Below are 19,083 nucleotides of genomic sequence, written 5' to 3'. Positions count from 1 at the left end.
ACATATAATATTACTGAATATAATTTTAGAAATAGATTTACCTAGGTTATTTACTGGTTGTGTGTCCGTTCTTTGCTATACAAATTAAATATAGCGTATAATAAAAAGAAAATATTATGCAAATATGTTGTTTTATTTATAAATATAAATGTATGTAAGGTGGGCCAACACATGGAGTACGAGCCGGAGTGGGAGTCTGCGTTCAACCTGCACGTGAAGCTGGCGCACAGCATCACGCTGGCGCTCGAGTGGAGCGCGGCCGAGCGCGGGCTCGCCATCTCCGCCTACAGACTCGCGCTGCGGCGCCTGGCTGATGCTGCCGCGCATCCGCCGCCCGTGCTCAGAGGTACAGTACGCAGGACGCGTAGTACGCAGTACGCAGGACGCAGTACGCAGGACGCAGGATATACGACTCGCGCTCTATCCATGTGCGCTGTAGCATGGTGCGGATGACGGTTTGATTTACGTTTCGTTTCACTCTTAAAACTTGCCGCGATTTACAAATTATGACTTAGTATTTCGGCTGTACCACATTCGAAATATATTAAAGCATTAATAACTGTATTAATTTAAATGTAGCAACTGTTAAGTTTTAAATTAATAACTGTCTCCTGCACCATGTTACAGCGCACATAGTATAGCTAGTCGACTTAAGGTTGTAAAACATCCTTAAATCGAATTCACAGTGCAAATTTTTATTTTAAAAACCATAAACAAACCTTTATATCGGAATAAATATTATACATACAAGCACAGAGTAATGTTACCGTTATCCACAGAGCTGGGAAATCAGAGCGCATCAGTGATCCCATACGATGTGTCGCATCAGCCGGTGTCGATCCACCGTCCGCTGTCGCGGTTCATCGCCGGCCTCCATCTGCAGCTCTATCAGCACAAACTCTCTTACCATTCAAAGGAGTTCGACCGCCCCGAGAAACCTAAACCGACGCCGGAGGAGCTCATTGGTTAGTTTACATTTCATATAGGTACTAAAACTATGATAGTTTAGTGACGTTCTTTTATTATGATAAAAACAATATTTTATATGAGTATATTATTTTATAATATACTAGCTGATCCCGCAAACGCTCTTTTGCCATATAAATTAAAAGCGCTATTAAAAAATAGGGGTTGATGCTAGAACGGAGAAAATTTAGGATTTGTATGTATTTTAAATGCCACATATTAAAAAAATAATAAATAAAACGTCCAAAAATTAAATAATATTTTAGGGGTGGACAACCCCTTTCCCTAATGGATATGATAAATAGATAGGTGGTAGCCGATTCTCAGACATACTGACTATGCATATAAAATTTAAAAAAAAACAGCCAGCCCTTTCAGAAGAGTACGTAAAAAATAATTTCTGTAACCGTTTATGAAGTAATAAGCCTAGTTTACAGTTGTATAGTTGATATATTGGCCCATTGAATTCCAGAGCCGGTGCTGCAGACGATGGCGATGATAGCGCAGGTGCACGCTGGCATGTGGCGACGCAACGGGTTCGCAATCCTCAACCAGCTGTACTTCTACCACAATGTCAAGTGCCGCTCAGAGATGCTGGACCGGGATGTTGTCATGCTACAGGTACATAGATAAGTCGTTCTTAACTAGGATAGACTAATGACAGATTAAAAAACTTAATAGATAGATGTCCTCGGTAGTATAGCGATTTAGCACACCGCCTTACTTCCGATGGTCGCGGGTCGATTCCTCGCACGACGCAAACATTTGTATTTTTGAGTATGATTGTTTATATCGATCTGAGTGTTTTCTATGTATAATATGTATGTATATACGAAAAAAATCGATCTATTTGTATCAGTTACTAGTTACTCGCCCCGGCTTCGCCCGGGTGTACATGTACTATATGTACTATACATGTAAACCTTCCTTTTGAATCACTCTATCTATTAAAAAAACCGCTTCAAAATTCGTTACGTAGTTTTAAAGATTTAAGCATACATAGGGACGGACAGACAGCGATAGCGACTTTGTTTTATACTATGTAATGATTTAGTACCCATAACATAAGCTTTAGCTAGCTTAACTTGGGCCTTGTTGGCGCTGTGTGACTTGTTCTGAGATTATTATAACAACAAAAGATACAGCCCTAACATTAGCTGTCTTTAGCCCTATTATAATAGGAAAATAGATAATATTGATAGTTTTTATGAATGAAAATCGGAGGCGTACTTTTTTATTTACGCCCCGTATTTATCATTCTATTAATCAACAACGTCGACTGTTTTTGATTGAATACCAAAGAATAGGGTTGCCGATTCTTTGTATATAAATAAAACATATTTATTTTTATATGGAAAAAAAATAGTTTTCAGAAATAATATAACGCGGAATTAATTAGCTATTAGTAATATGTTACAGTGCTAGTGGCTTAGTATAACCTTTCTAACTAACCCTGTATATATTGTGATATTTAGATCGGTGCATCCCTAATCGAGAGCAACGAGTTCATAATACACATGCTGAACAAATTCAACCTGTTGGATTGGGCGTCGCCGGACTTTGAACAGCGGAGCATAGAGGACGACGCGCTCCGGTATACCATCAGCATGGTCGAGGAGTTCCTCGGTCTGCTCATCACAGGTAAGTAGTTATAGAGTTTTTTATTAGATATTTAAAGTTTCTTGTAGTGTATTAAGTGAGTAGTCAGATATCCTTCCAACTGCTTATTTCCCACCTAAGTAGTACAAAAAAAAATAACGATCGGAATCAGACCAACATTAGAGAAGGTCGTAACTGTAGTCAAGTTTCCGCTCTGAACATTTATCTCACATATGTTTATTGTAGTGGGATTAATAATAATAATTTAAATTCATTACGAATTATTTTATGTTTTCCTGTTTTAATTTTATGTTCATATATAATACTAGCTGTCCCGGCAAACGTTGTTTTGCCATATAAATTAATAACGCTATAAAAAAGTAGGGGTTGATGATAGAAGGGTGAAAATTTAGGATTGTATGTATTTTTGTATGTTGTATCATAAAAAAATAGAAACTAAATATTTTGTCTAAAAAATAAAAATAAAAAATTTTGGGGTGGACTACCCCTAACAATTTGGGGGATGAAAAGTAGATGTTGGCCGATTCTCAGACCTACTCAATACGCTCACAAAATTTCATGAGAATCGGTCAAGCCGTTTCGGAGGAGTATGGGAACGAAAACTGTGACACGAGAATTTTATATATAAAATATAAACTTTATTACTCATGTTTTGTGAAATTTTGAACATGTTTTTATGAATTTACCCCGGTATGTCTCTAATAATATTTCAATATCTATAGTCGATACAGTTAATATTAAACCAAAGTGCCCACCAGTGAGTGATGTAAGTACATAGTTTCGTGTTTTTGCTGCAAACAGTGGTTGGTTCCCGCTACGTGCCCGGTGTAGGGGAGGTCACCAACGAAGACCGCACCAAAAAGGAGATCATACAAATGCTCTGCGTCAAACCCATGCCGCATTCGGAACTTAACAGGTAACAAATATTTCTGTGTGTGCAGTTACTAAAATTTAAAACTAACCACTGAAAATAAAAGAAATGGAGTAATTAGAATGTACATGTGCTTATTACAATGTACATATATTTATACTAGTTATTTCATACTAGCTACGCCCAGGCTTCGTACGGGTGTACATACATTTTATATATATATATATAAACCTTCCTCTTGAATCACTCTATCTATTAAAAAAAACCGCTTCAAAATCCGTTGCGTAGTTTTAAAGATTTAATCATACATAGGGACGGCCAGACAGCGACAGCGGCTTAGTTTTATGGTATGTAATGATGATGTTATATTTTAAAAAATTACGTACTTACGATTTTCGACTAAGAAGAATTCTGTTTACTTATGACAGTAGAATTTTATTAATTTTATTTGTTACATTTTTTTTATAGAACATATCAGTTTATTATCCTTTTATTATAGGGAAGAGGACTGCCAATACATTAAAGCAGACTTATTTTAATTTAATTCGTAATATTTAGATTGTCGTCCTTAGTAAATAAATATTATTTACCATTATAATATTTGTCTAGATCACTGCCAGAAGACCAGCTACATGAGACTGGCTTAGAAGCAGTTATCCACGAAGTGGCGGACTTCGTTAAACCGAGCAGCGGCAACAACCGGGGCGTGTACAAACTGAAGCCGCACCTCTACGACGAGTACGATACGTTCTTCTACCACTACACACGCGAGGAACTCTCGCGTAGTGAAGAGGAGCAACGAAACAGGAGGAAGGCTGCTGGTCAGTTAATGTTTTTGTATTAATGGTTGAGAAAAGGAATCCGTTGTGTTTCTGGCTTTCTTCTCAACTGATATACTTCTAGTATGGCTAATTCAAAGCAAAATATCAATGTTTACCACATTTGCATCTTAAAATTTTATATCATTCAATAACGGCGGCTAAAAGAGAGTGAATAATTACTTTCAGATATGTTTGTTCTTTTTTTTAATGGATGAATATCAACATAGTTATAGTTGCCAGGTTAATTCTAGTCTAGTTTAGCCCCTTTCTAATGTAGTGTGGGTAAAATGTGATTAGAGTACTATCTAAAAATAGAATAGTGAGTGCGATGGCAATACGCGTGCGCTTCTGCTCGCATCGAGTTTATAAATATAACCGAGGTGATCGCGTTGCGCTGGCAGTCGGCGCATAGCCGTGTCGCGCAAATGGCGTGTGCCGCTCCACTGACGACCGCTCTGATTGTTCACCGGTCGAATGTTGCGTCTGGTGCAGGCCTTCCGGAGTGCTGTCCGCCGCCACGGCTGCCGCGGCTGGCGGCGCCGTTCCGCCTGCTGGGCAGCGTGCTGCAGTGCGACGCCGCGCTGCACGTGCTGCGCACCGTGCTGCAGCGAGCGCTGGACCTGCGCGCGCGCTCCTTCTCGGAGACGCAGGTGCACAAGGTACGTGCTCCTCCCTACTTACTGCTGGGCAGCGTGCTGCAGTGCGACGCCGCGCTGCACGTGCTGCGCACCGTGCTGCAGCGAGCGCTGGACCTGCGCGCGCGCTCCTTCTCGGAGACGCAGGTGCACAAGGTACGTGCTCCTCCCTACTTACTGCTGGGCAGCGTGCTGCAGTGCGACGCCGCGCTGCACGTGCTGCGCACCGTGCTGCAGCGAGCGCTGGACCTGCGCGCGCGCTCCTTCTCGGAGACGCAGGTGCACAAGGTACGTGCTCCTCCCTACTTACTGCTGGGCAGCGTGCTGCAGTGCGACGCCGCGCTGCACGTGCTGCGCACCGTGCTGCAGCGAGCGCTGGACCTGCGCGCGCGCTCCTTCTCGGAGACGCAGGTGCACAAGGTACGTGCTCCTCCCTACTTACTGCTGGGCAGCGTGCTGCAGTGCGACGCCGCGCTGCACGTGCTGCGCACCGTGCTGCAGCGAGCGCTGGACCTGCGCGCGCGCTCCTTCTCGGAGACGCAGGTGCACAAGGTACGTGCTCCTCCCTACTTACTGCTGGGCAGCGTGCTGCAGTGCGACGCCGCGCTGCACGTGCTGCGCACCGTGCTGCAGCGAGCGCTGGACCTGCGCGCGCGCTCCTTCTCGGAGACGCAGGTGCACAAGGTACGTGCTCCTCCCTACTTACTGCTGGGCAGCGTGCTGCAGTGCGACGCCGCGCTGCACGTGCTGCGCACCGTGCTGCAGCGAGCGCTGGACCTGCGCGCGCGCTCCTTCTCGGAGACGCAGGTGCACAAGGTACACGCTCCTTTTCTTTTACCGATGAAGAGGAAGGACCGATGGATTCCCAATCTGTAATATACCGTATATAATACCATGATGCAATAGTCGATATCCCATTCCCATGTATTAATTATTGTAGTTTATTATTACTCAGGATATTTTGGATATTTTAAAAGATGTGTTAACTTGATTGCAGGCCTTGCACCTGATGGGGTATGCGATGCGTGACGAGGAGAGCGGCGACTACGAGTTCCTGGCGTTCGCGGAGAGCGCGGCCCGCAGCGGGCTGCTGTCGCTGCTGCAGCAGCTCGCGGCCAGCCCCCGGGTCGACGCGCACCGCCACCTCGCCAAGTGGCTGCTCGCCAAGATGAGGTACACGCACTACATCTATAAGTTAAACGAACCATAAGTCTCTAGTTAATCCGGTTCGAAGGATCCAACTGAGGTATACACACAGTACGTTACAAAGTATAGGTCTCTAGTTGATCCGGATCGAAGGACCAAAATGTGTTAGACATACATCGTGAGATAGGAAATCAGTAAGACATCATACTATCTGCTGCTATGATTGTCTTATAGTTAAAAAATATGTAATATAATAAATATACAATTATGAAAAATTTTACTGTGTTCATATAATATATCTAATTTAAATATATACAATTCATTCAATTTACGGAGTTATTCTCTGATAAAAACTGTGTTACTGATTATAGGAAACTTTTGGGACAAACTGACGAGCACATCGGCGACGGTGAGAATATGGAGACCGATCCACAAGAGAAGCCAGCCGCTGAAGAAACTGCGGGTAAGGAAATGTTAAGGGTAGAAGGGTTTATTAAGGTTTCTTAAAGGTCGGCAACGCGCACTAGACACTCCATGGTGTCTTTGGCACGACGACCATAGCTTATGGCAACCATTTAGCATCAGATAGACTTGTTTGCCAATGTTGTAATATGTAAAAAAATATAATAATCTATCCCATTCTAAATAAGGACACCCTAATTCGATTTTCAATTAATCGCGATACTCTTTTTTTATGTAATTGTAACAACAAAAAAGCTATCGGATGGTACAAAAGTGTTAATAAGTTCTTTAAAGTCAGTAAGAAAAAGTCATGATTATCCTCATTAGACCATTGTAGTTCACTGCTGGATATAGGATGTTGTTTAGTTTATGTATTTTCAAAATATATTACAACTTGTGTTAAAAATCTGTTGGTTTTTTAATCGAATTTTAATATGAATGTACCGTTTTTTAGAAGCGGAGAAGACACGTCGCGCGAAGTTAGCTGCAGAACGGCGTGCCAAGCTAATGGCGCAGATGAAGACGCAAATGAACAACTTCATATCGAACAACTCCACTCTGTTCGAGGAAACTAACACTGAGGTATGCAATATTCATACTCGAATTGCGATAAAAAGTATACAGGTATACAAACTAGATGAGCGTAAAAGATTCATATGAATAATTAAATAATAAATTAAATGAGAATCATATAAAATAGATCATATTTTGATCTGTCTTATGTTTTTTGTTTATGATTCTCATTTAACTGAAAAATACCAAAATACCTTTTAAACTAAAAAAAGTTGGAACAGAAAATAATGTAGTAGAAAAAGTTTATTTTACACAAGAAATACAAATAGTTGAGATAAAGATAACTATAGTACTATATATATAATATTGATTATTTAAGTAAATTCATTAAAGTAGGACATTTTAGTCATACATCCAACTCAAGTAGACCAATCGTCATGGAGAATTTTGGGTCAGGCCTTTTTTAGCAGTAGTCGTTGTCCAGACTGAAAAATTGATGATGATCGTAATGCAACTCAGGTTGTATTATTATTTCAATAGCAGAAATTAAGAAACTCACCACAGACAATCTGTACATTGCAAAGTGCATTTAAAACTAAATAATATATTGTTTATCAAACTAACAAGGTTTCTGGTTTGTATAGGTAACGGCGGAGGAACAAGACCTGCGCCCGTTGTACTGTGGCGCGGCGCTGGGCGTGTGGGGCGGAGGAGTGCCCGAGCCACCGCGAGTCTGCATCATGTGCCAAGAAGAGGTACTGTCACTGCTATTATATTCTCTTTCTTATCCATTCTTTTTGAATGGACGGTAGAATGAACAATGTCTAATCAAAAGTGCTTTAAAGTTAACTAGCGACCGGTTCTGAAAATTTGTGAGATTGTAAGATACATTCATATTCGCACGAATGTATCTTACAATCTCACAAATCTTTGAATTTATAGGCTTGTCCTTTACTCTAACATGCATGTATTATACATATAAACCTTCCTCTTGAAGCACTAATTATTCTTGAAAACTGAATTAAAGTCCGTTGCGTAATTTAAAAAAAAAAAGCGACTATACAGCAGCAGCGACTTTGTTTTACACTATGTAAAGTTGTCCATGAAGACAATTTTTATTTAATTCTATCGTCAAACCAGGTATGGGACCTGTGTACATCTATATAGAATAAAAAGAATGGTGGTATACAAGCATACGGCCTATCTAATGACAACGATCAACTTCTATCTCATATTAGGTGCCTTTACTCGTACACTCTCCCGAGCGAATCCATCATCCAACTTGTGCATTCCCTCGTCCTTCCATCGTGCGTGATATTATTATTTATCATTGCAAAATGGCAGATGTTATTAACTATAGATAAAGTACATAATTATAGAATTATTGTTTATTTATAAATCTTGAACGTGTCTTTCGTAAATGAAATCTGTGGAACTAAAAATGGAATTATAATATTATAATTAAATTAACAAAAAACTCAATGTACTAATTTTATTTCCCTTCATTGCCACTACATTTGAACCTATATACCTACTTCGCATTATAATAATACCATTTGTACTACGACAGGCTCGCGTGGACATCAAAGCGGAGCCATTGGTGCTGGTGGCGTTCGTGCAACAGTCGAGCGTGCTGAGTCGCCGGCGGGGGGTGTCGGACGGCACTGGCGCCAGTAGCGGCGCCAGTAGCGGCGCCAGTAGCGGCGCCAGTAGCGGCGCCAGTGCGGGCGCGGCGTACCTGCAGGCCGGCCTGGGCCCGCAGCCGCACGTGTCGTCGTGTGGCCACGCGCTGCACGCGCGCTGCTGGCGCAAGTACGTCGACGGCGTCCTCGACAAAGAGAACCGCAGGTGTGTATCAATACCTACAAACTATTACCACGAACCATTCTTTTCAAGGGCAGAGGACGCGGGTCATTATGGTTACTTAATAGTGAATTCGCCAATATAGGCAGACTGCTCTGACTTCTGGCTAAAGCTTTGCTACCATCCTCCTCTGGTGCTTTGCGAGCGTATATCGTTAGCGCAGACGTAGAATACTTACAAGAATTTTGAACTTATTATACTAAATTGATGCAGTTCGTGAAAGGTTTTTTTTAATTTTAATTATCCAATTCGCTTCTTTGGGATAGTTTTCTACGTTCATGAATAGACATAACCCTGTATAGACATAAACCTAAATATTCTTTAAATAATTTTACTATGCTTTTGTGAACTATTAAGTGAACAATCTTCATTCGTATTTATCACTTTGTACTTTTTTGCTGCTTGTTTTGTGATTTTTTTTTATTTTAATTCATCTTTATTTAAGTATAACAAAATCAATACAAATAGATATACATCTAAGAGTACACAAACATACTTTTTGCGTTACACAGACAATAAGTCTTTTTAACATATAACAGTACGAAAATAATATATACAATAAATGTGACGATCAATAATTAACTCTATAAAAATATTTATGTACGGTTTGATAAATATACCTACATAATATAACAATGAATGTTTTGTGATTGTTAGCACAAAGCACAATTATTAGTTAAAAAAAAAATAGAAATACATATATAGTTTATTATATATATCATATATAAAAATGCAAATTCAATTTAATTTATTTATTCTAGAAAAATGTTGTATTGTGTTTAAATATAATATATATATATATGTTCCAGACTATACCGACTTCGTCAACCAGCTGCGTTCGACGTCGAGAAGCGAGAATACTTGTGCCCTCTATGTGAACGTCTCTGCAACACAACTCTACCCATCCTTCCAGCTCCAAGCCTCCCCACCGGATCACCGCCACCACTCACAGAGGACACCTACAGAGAATCCGTCAATCTGATACTCAAGCTCAAGCACCAAGTCTGCTCAGAAGCTGTCCACATCTGCACAGAGTTCTGTGAAGACATGCTGTGCCAGGCACGAGCTAGGAGTGTGGGAGCGATGTCATCTGACATGGAGGATGGAGACAGTGCTGATGAGTCGGAGGTCTACGTGTCCACTCACTCGGAGAATCTCTTGCCGCCGGAATTCTTGGTGCACTTCAACGAGGATATACCGGAATATAACGAAATAATGAAGTCGCTTATAGAGCATTTTGCACATGTAAGTCAAGATATGTTTATTTACTAGCTGTGATTGTTATTTGAGTGTGGTGTTTCAGGTAACAATAGGTTAATCAATTTGTTTAGAACAGGACTAAGCTTGGATGTTAGTGGAAGCTTGGTACAATACATAAATAAGATCTGCATTAAAATAGATTAGCCATTTGTAAAATTAGTTGACACAAAGACAGAGGCAATTTTTCAAAAAACCAATTATTATCTTATGATTATATGTACAATTTTTTTAATGGGAATAATTTATTAGTAAAACAAAGTAACTTTCTATAATATCATCTGCTTCAGCCTAACTAATGCTGGCTGAGATAAGGGAGTAAAATTACCGGTTACGGAGTCAAGACCCCGTAATCTTTCAGTATGGTAAAGTGAGAAAGGAACCATAGATGTCACATTACGAGATGTGACTGTTGCTGTGTGTATACATTTGATGGTTACCACTTACCATCTGGTGGGCCAAATAATTGCATATAACATAAATTTTATCTGCTTGTATATACCCTCCATTATTTGTTTACAGCTTCTACCTAGCCTGTGTGGTATGATGGAATCTGGTGGCATGATGTCGATTGCAGCTCTATACCGCGCCACTTCCTACACAGTACTCAGCACGAACGCGGTATTACAAGCCGAACGGCGACCACTATTAGCTGAACTTCCGGCCCGGCTGCGAGACGCTCTACAAACACTCGTGCGTCTCGTCGCGACAATCCCATCCATCTGGCCGTCACCGAAACACCTGGCTCATCACGCCCTCAGCACTCTTCACACGCTCGAGAACTCCTCACCGCTGACCCACGAACCCTTCGGAACCCTCGTCGCCCTGGTCATGACCGCGCCCTCTCTCTTCTCCAAGCAGGCCGGCCCTGCGAGACCTACACACCTGGCGAGGCAGATGACCTTACAGGCGCTCAGGGCCAACATAACCAGAGCTCTCATTGTCCTGAATGTAGCCTCGTGTAAGAGCGAGCCAATGGAAGATGGGAATGAATATCGTCCAAGACCAGATCTAGAAAATTTGCTGCCGCTCATGAAAGAATTACGCAGAGGCAACTTAGAGGAAGGACTAAACGCGGAAGAGGTGTGGCAGAAGATTAAAAGTCAATGCCATACATTCATGAGATGCTGTTGTCTTTTATATCACTTCCTAAGCGATATAAACCCACCTACAGAATTGATGGCTGTCGATGGTGATACCTGGGAAGTTATGTGCGGATATTTAGACTTGCCTATGACGTTCAAGGAGCTGATGGATACTCCGGCAGCTAGTAAGAAAGCGAGGGAATGGGCGGCGTTGTCGAACGATTGGTTCAAAGGAGAGATACCAGCTCGAGTAGTGACGGAACCCAGTGAGCCGCCAAGACTGATCCCCCTGCCGGATGACTTCTCGGAGTTGATGAATGTAGTGTCGGAGTTCTCTTGCCCTAATTCGGAGAAGGAGGACAGCAAATATCCAACTATGTGTTTAGTGTGCAGTAAAATATTGTGCTCGCAGAGTTATTGTTGCCAAATTGAAATACGCAAGGTAAGATTTTTTTTTAAGAAAGATAATTATATATTTTTTGTGATATATAAAATTATTATATTTTTCATTTAATATTGAGCTATGTATATTTGAGTGCAGTTATAGATTTTATTTGAATTTCTTTTTGTGAAATGCTTATGAAACTGCTGTTAGAATTCTGTTTGCTGTAGCTATTTTTATATTGGATAATGACAAGGTGATCACGCTTACATCGAACGTATTTTTATCGCGGGCATCAAAAATGAAAACAGAGTCGGGATATAGGTGTCCCATGCGGATAAGCAAAGTGACAGAGAATGGAGCAAGGTCTACTCTCCGTGCGTTTGCTTATCGTGGAGGTGTAGTGTAGTGATGTACGTGTGGTGTGGTGTGCGCAGAGCGGTCGCGGCGGCGGCGCAGGCGGCACCGAGCACGTGGGCGCGGGCGTGGGCCACGCGCTGCAGTGCGGCGCCGGCGCGGGCGTGTTCCTGCGCGTGCGCGAGTGCGAGCTCATGCTGCTGGCCGCCCCCGCGCGCGGCGCCAGGCTGCCCGCGCCCTACCTCGACTCGTACGGAGAGACCGACCAGGTACCGGCGTCACGAGCACGTGGGCGCGGGCGTGGGCCACGCGCTGCAGTGCGGCGCCGGCGCGGGCGTGTTCCTGCGCGTGCGCGAGTGCGAGCTCATGCTGCTGGCCGCCCCCGCGCGCGGCGCCATGCTGCCCGCGCCCTACCTCGACTCGTACGGAGAGACCGACCAGGTACCGGCGTCACGAGCACGTGGGCGCGGGCGTGGGCCACGCGCTGCAGTGCGGCGCCGGCGCGGGCGTGTTCCTGCGCGTGCGCGAGTGCGAGCTCATGCTGCTGGCCGCCCCCGCGCGCGGCGCCATGCTGCCCGCGCCCTACCTCGACTCGTACGGAGAGACCGACCAGGTACCGGCGTCACGAGCACGTGGGCGCGCGGTGCGCGTGGAGAGACCGACCAGCGCTGCACGTGGGCGCGCGCCGGCGCGGGCGCGCGTGCGCGAGTTCCTGCGCGTGCGCGCGGCGCCATGCTGCCCGCGCCCTACCTCGAGCCAGGTACATGCTGCTGGCCGCCCCTGCCGCGCGCGCGCCCGGCGCGGGCCGCGCCCGCGCCGCGCGGCGCCATACCTCGACTCGTACGGAGAGACCGACCAGGTACCGGCGTCACGAGCACGTGGGCGCGGGCGTGGGCCACGCGCTGCAGTGCGGCGCCGGCGCGGGCGTGTTCCTGCGCGTGCGCGAGTGCGAGCTCATGCTGCTGGCCGCCCCGCGCGCGGCGCCATGCTGCCCGCGCCCTACCTCGACTCGTACGGAGAGACCGACCAGGTACCGGCGTCACGAGCACGTGGGCGCGGCGCGGTGTTCCTGCGCGTGCGCGGGCCGCGCGGCGCCATGCGCGCGCCCTGACTCGTACGGAGAGACCGACCAGGTACCGGCGTCACGGCGCGGGCGCGGGCGTGTTCCGGCGCGGGCCTGCGCGTGCGCGAGTGCGAGCTCATGCTGCTGGCCGCCCCCGCGCGCGGCGCCATGCTGCCCGCGCCCTACCTCGACTCGTACGGAGAGACCGACCAGGTACCGGCGTCACGAGCACGGGCACGACTAGGTACCGACGTCACGAGCACGAGCACGACCAGGTACCGACGTCACGAGCACGAGCACGACCAGGCACCGACGTCACGAGCACGAGCACGACCAGGTACCGACGACGCGGACCTCGTGGGCGCGGCCGACTGCTGCTGGCCGCCCGGAGGAAGATACTCTTGCAAACTCTATAAACTATAATAATATGTTACACTTACTTGCTCTTAGGACCGTAAGTTTAGGTCTCATGTACCGAAGCATACGTTTCGTGGAAAATATAAAAGAAAAAATAAGCACCACATATAAAGAGATGTACAATACTCGACCTGTTATCCCAGTAGTCAAGTAGTAATCATAAAAAAAGAACGAGAAAATCGTACCATCTGGTATTAATATATACTCATACATGTCTTGGTATTCAGGGTCTGCGGCGAGGAAACCCACTCCACCTGTGTCCGGAACGGTACGAGAAACTTCGCATGCTGTGGCTGAGTCACGGTCTACACGAGCACATAGCGCGAGCAGTCGACACCAGCATGCTGGTCACACCGCCCTGGATCAACATGTGATCGCACTCAGTATTTACATGCTCTCTCCATACGAGTATAAAATGGAAAATGGTTGACTATTAAATCGAAATATCGGGGCTCTGTACCCGCAAGATGATTTTACTGTACTTCAAGGTGTAATCTAGTAATCGGAATGTCTATTCTGAAGGTGTAATTACAATATCGATTTCAATACAATCCAGTTATACTGGACTAACATTGTTATCGATATATCGAATAAATCGATAACAATGTTCCAAATTAATATGTAAATATTACATAATAGAAGAGTATAAATTAAAAAAAACATTAAACAGCGGAATCCAATATTATTGGATCGAAATTGTCTAGAGCAAACCAACCGTTCCAATGTGTAGATATTGCACGAAGTTATGCAGTTATTCAAATGACCCATAGATTCTATCAAAATGTTTGTAGATTGAAAATTAAGTCAATAGTCTTGCATTATACTCAGTATAATGTCAATAAACAAAATGGAATATAAATCAAGTTTATATTATACATACACATGTATGTTTATGTATTGTAATCTAATATCTTTTGCTATTATTTGGCAGCTAGAAATCTATACAAAGATACAAAATTCTATTTATTATTACGTGATACAGATACCTAAAGAAGTCCGAAAACAGGAATATTTAATTAAAGGAGATTTCGTTAAAAATCCATTACGAAATCTCATAATTGGAATTAGGTAATACGATTTTCTTTAATTATAATAAAGGTTAAAACATCCTGCTTTTATATTCCGAATCACGTAATGTCCATTGAATAAAATATATCTGTTATGTGAATACAATAATTACTCTTCAACGTGTGACGAAATTTACAGATGGCCTCTTATGATTAAAAAAAATGCGTCTCTGATTTGATATTAAAAATTATTATTGGTCACTTAATCAATGTATATAGGTATATCATATTTGAATATTTTTCTGTCTTTAGTATTTGATTTATTAAAATTTAACTTGATACTTATTCTCGTAATTAGAATAACTTTTATGTAAAGCTTTGCATCGTTTGTGCGATGTACGTAGACAGTTACAGTCATAGCTATGACAATACTCGGCGTCATCGCAGCCCACTTATTTATGTATGGATAGAATTCCACGGAGGGTTAACTGGGAATTAATGTTTGTAGTTAATTCAATAGTTGATGGATATAATCTAGGAAAGGATGGTTTAAACATTTTCACGGTTAACAATTGTGCACGTGTAATTGGAACTCTTAAATAATATTATCATAGTAAAAATCCCATTATGTATAAACTAGAAAGTTCCATGACTTTTTTTATCTGTCCCAGAATACTGAAGAGCCTATTGTTTTTGTTTTTATACTCTATCAATCATACGGCCAAAAAATATGTGTTAATATATTGTATATAAAAAAGTGGTATAGGTAGAAGGAGATGTAGATAAACCGGTTGAGATACCAAATGTTATAAAAAAATCCAAGTTATTATAAAAGCAGCTGATATAGGTACCTGAATAACAACTTACATTCAGGTATTCATGCAGGACGAGCTGTAAATGATTTTTAGATTTAATTTCATTCTTTTTTTAAACGATCTTGATCGTAATTTAAGGCACATCGAGGCAGTATATCCAAAATACTAGCAGTGTTGCCCATTTAATTAAAATTTTAGAATGTAGTTTTAAAAAATTGAAACATTTAATTTGTTAAGGTGTGTCATTATTAACATTAATTTTGTCATTAACATGCTGTTTACGCGCAATCTTACAATTAAATTTTTGTCTGTCCTTCTTAAGTGATATTACTCTCTAATATATAAAGCTATATAATTCTATAAAAAGAACTAAGTACTAACTTACAGAGAGCCCGCAGGCGGGCTTATTTAGCAGCAACTAATGTCTGACCGAAATTTCGAGATTCGGATGTATTGACAGTAAATAGAAATTCAAATAAATTCAAAATCAAAGATATGACTATTCAAAAGTGCTTGTAGCACTTTTGAATAGTCATATTTTTGAATATACCACTCATTCGGAGTTCATCACAAGAGGAATTAGCAAGAAACTTGTGTATTGCACTTTGAATAGATGATTTTTTTTTATAAAAGTATAAACTAGCCTAAATTGTAACCAAAATTATATTTGTTGGTTGTAATTACTTTAATGCGGTGATTATCGATTGATAATCAAGACTGATTAAGTTATTCGTATAAAAATTGTGCTATAAATTTTTATATATATAACAAATTATAAAAATAATGCGTTTAGAACCATATAATTTTACGCACAAGAGTAATTTCGGTTGTAGTCCGAAAATTTTCCTCCATAACTGCAACATGAACTGAAATTCAGTTTGGCGTGTAAACTCTTTTCTGTCGGACACTAGAAGCCAACTGCAATGTGTATATTGTAGTATATAAAACATATTTAAATTGGTGTGAAGTAATTTATTTAATCAAATCAAAAATAATTTATTCATTTAAGACATTTTAGTCGCTTATGAACGTCAATTTTATCCCTACCGTTCAATTCAGTACAGAGATTCCATTGAGAAGAACTGGCAAGAAACTCAACTGAATTTCTCTTTTTTTTTAAAGCCAATTTATTTACATTGCATACTTATATACGTACACATACATAGGTGTCTATGTCTAACATTAAATGAAAATCACGCGCATGGATAACTATTGCAATGCACGTTTGTTATTTATGTCCCTAAAATCATGGGAATAGTTTTTGAAAGATGCGTTATTAATTCACAACACCTTTTTGTAAGATGTGGCATCGTATTTATGAGAATATATATTTACGCTCCCTATTTCTACACGAAAAATTTGTACTCATAAGCTCTCATACATGTGTGTATTAAAATGTAAGTATCTTTGAACATAATAAATATTACTATTTAAAAAGAATATATATCTGTTGCAATTTTTGTTTTGTTTTACAAATAGGAATCTTATTGCATTAATTATAATGTTGATAGTAGATCTTCAATTTTTATTATTTGGATAAACTATCGGACTTGGATTTACACTGCCCGAGGTAGTGTGCAGTCTATAGTCACGTGACGTCATCGTACTATTGACATGAAAATGGAAGTAATTAAAGTCAATAAATATAAAACGTGATAGAATATAAAACGTGGTAAGCAGTGATTTGTCGACGGCGTCTCCTGGACTATAATTGTTAGTCCTAGAGACACGAGTAAAGGCTGTGTGTTTACTCAATACGCATATTTTCTCTATGTAATATATATGTGTATACGTTTGTTAATATACAAACATAAGGTTATGCCCAAAAGCGGAGATTGTGAATTTAGTCAATAATATTAGTTTATTAAATTTTGTTTAAATTGTATTGTAAATTAATATGTGCAATTTTTGTGTGTTGTTTTCTTATATATATGTAGTTACAAATTATAAGTTTTAAATATAAATATTGCCCTAACAATCTCGTCGGCTTTTCCACGATTTCAATATGACTCACATAGAATAATGTTAGAAATTAATTAACCAATAAAGTTTTCTTTTTAAAATGTCTATATGCAATTATTTCATCTCCACTAAATACCAACAACTTATTATATATGCTATTTCGGAACTAGTGGGCTATATATAGAAATAAAATCATTTTTTAACGCATACAGCGTCATATAGTCCCAAGCTAATCACTCAAACTAATACCAACAATGATACTGATGTATGCAAATGTATGTACCGTACGAGGAATCGAACCCTCGACTATCGGACGTAAGACGGAGCACTAAACAGCTAAATGTTAGACAACTCTGAAATGATGTGTTATGGACTGATCTTACTAACTATTAGAATATTATGTTATCTGTGCTATTAGTAACGCAAAAGTTTGTGAATATGGATGTATGGATGTTTATTACTGTTATACTCAAAAACTCTTGAACGGATTTTGATGAAATTACAGTAGTATAGCTCATACATCAGAATGACAAAGTAGAATCTATAATCTAATAACAAAATGAGAATAATCAGAATTAAAAAGAAAACTATAGCCTATGGCTATAATTTTCATACGGTTGAAACCGCGGGCACAGCTAGTGTACAAATAGAACTAAATGTGAATATAAAATTGAAATTCGATATTTCTATTATATTTAAATGTTAGACAATACTGTAGCAAAATACACTCTGTATTACTTCAGTTTAGATATGATTTTATAGTGAGAATTACTCTTCCTCTATATTACTTATATATTTTCTGTTTAGTTGCAAAATTATATTTTATAGAAATAATTCATAATGTAATTGGGAAGCGTGGCAGTAGAAAACATGGTCTTTTTGCAATTAATAATTGAAGGAAAAATCCAGGGCCACCGAAGACCAGTCAGCGCTGCACATCATGTCTAAATCACTCAAGTTAGTGGTTCGGCATTAGCACCAGATCCCTGTTCAGAACAGTGGTGGCAAAATTAAGATCTCCATGATCAACCAACCTCCAGTAGGAGACGGCAAATAAAGAAGTTTAGCGAGACAATAATTTTCAATGACTATATATATAATAAATTAACTTGGTGTAGTTTTGAACTATATTTTTTAGTTGTAACAATAACTGTTATTAGCAATAAGACTAAGAATTATTAAATAGTATATTTAGCATTCCCATAGCTTGATTTCATTACTAAAACAATATTGAAAAGGAAATTTGGGTACTTTGTTGTCTATACTTACGAAAAATTTAATATTTTAAAAAATTAATACCTTATTATATTCATAAGTTTTAATGAATGCTACAATTTCTCTTTATTACAAAATAAAAACATTCCACTTTTCATTTGTATGGAAAATGAAACGACATTTGACCCCGACGTGATTTGAACACGCAACCTTCTGATCTGGAGTCAGACGCGCTACCGTTGCGCCACGGAGTCTTATTTGGGATTATTGAAAATGCGAATCAGTTTATTTGTATTCTGTGCTATTTAAGCTAGTCCATTAATCATAATTTGATATTGTTATGATTAAATTTTAGGATTCTGATTCATAGAGATTATCTTAGCTGTCAATAATATGATATATCTATATACTATATGATAAAAATGAATCCCTGCATCAGTACGGTGTAGGTACAAATAAAATAAATACAAAGATAAACAATGAAGAAGTATATTATGTTTTAAATTATATATTACATAGCTTACAATATAAAAATTAAATAATTTATTAAACAAAAATATTTTTTGAGGTAATCCCATTTAGTTACACTAAGAAGAATATAAGGAAACACTTCAGAAAATGCTTTG

The 19,083-nt window shown here is 40.4% G+C and overlaps 1 protein-coding gene and 1 non-coding gene across 2 annotated transcripts in view; one reads left to right on the top strand and one right to left on the bottom strand.

Annotated features, from left to right (window-relative positions):
• Positions 1 to 14,220, top strand: part of LOC131853899 (E3 ubiquitin-protein ligase UBR1) — a 45,055-nt gene extending 30,835 nt beyond the window's left edge. The window contains exons 13-28 of the mRNA XM_059204978.1: positions 160 to 346; positions 780 to 965; positions 1,439 to 1,587; positions 2,442 to 2,607; positions 3,388 to 3,502; positions 4,067 to 4,278; positions 4,771 to 4,937; positions 5,911 to 6,086; positions 6,431 to 6,522; positions 6,976 to 7,103; positions 7,679 to 7,789; positions 8,605 to 8,882; positions 9,707 to 10,142; positions 10,677 to 11,681; positions 12,059 to 12,247; positions 13,686 to 14,220. Coding sequence (XP_059060961.1) covers positions 160 to 346; positions 780 to 965; positions 1,439 to 1,587; positions 2,442 to 2,607; positions 3,388 to 3,502; positions 4,067 to 4,278; positions 4,771 to 4,937; positions 5,911 to 6,086; positions 6,431 to 6,522; positions 6,976 to 7,103; positions 7,679 to 7,789; positions 8,605 to 8,882; positions 9,707 to 10,142; positions 10,677 to 11,681; positions 12,059 to 12,247; positions 13,686 to 13,832 — 3,744 coding nt within the window. The 3' untranslated portion in view covers positions 13,833 to 14,220. The remainder of the gene's footprint in view (positions 1 to 159; positions 347 to 779; positions 966 to 1,438; positions 1,588 to 2,441; positions 2,608 to 3,387; positions 3,503 to 4,066; positions 4,279 to 4,770; positions 4,938 to 5,910; positions 6,087 to 6,430; positions 6,523 to 6,975; positions 7,104 to 7,678; positions 7,790 to 8,604; positions 8,883 to 9,706; positions 10,143 to 10,676; positions 11,682 to 12,058; positions 12,248 to 13,685) is intronic.
• Positions 14,221 to 18,639: 4,419 nt separating this feature from the next.
• Positions 18,640 to 18,711, bottom strand: Trnaw-cca (transfer RNA tryptophan (anticodon CCA)). Its single transcript has one exon. It is a non-coding gene; the product is annotated as a tRNA-Trp (tRNA).
• Positions 18,712 to 19,083: the final 372 nt, after the last annotated feature.

This window comes from Achroia grisella, unplaced genomic scaffold (assembly GCF_030625045.1).
Source record: "Achroia grisella isolate CSIRO2021 unplaced genomic scaffold, CSIRO_AGI_Agris_v1 utg918, whole genome shotgun sequence".
Taxonomy (NCBI): domain Eukaryota; kingdom Metazoa; phylum Arthropoda; class Insecta; order Lepidoptera; family Pyralidae; genus Achroia; species Achroia grisella.
This window is presented reverse-complemented; position numbering and strand designations above follow the sequence as displayed.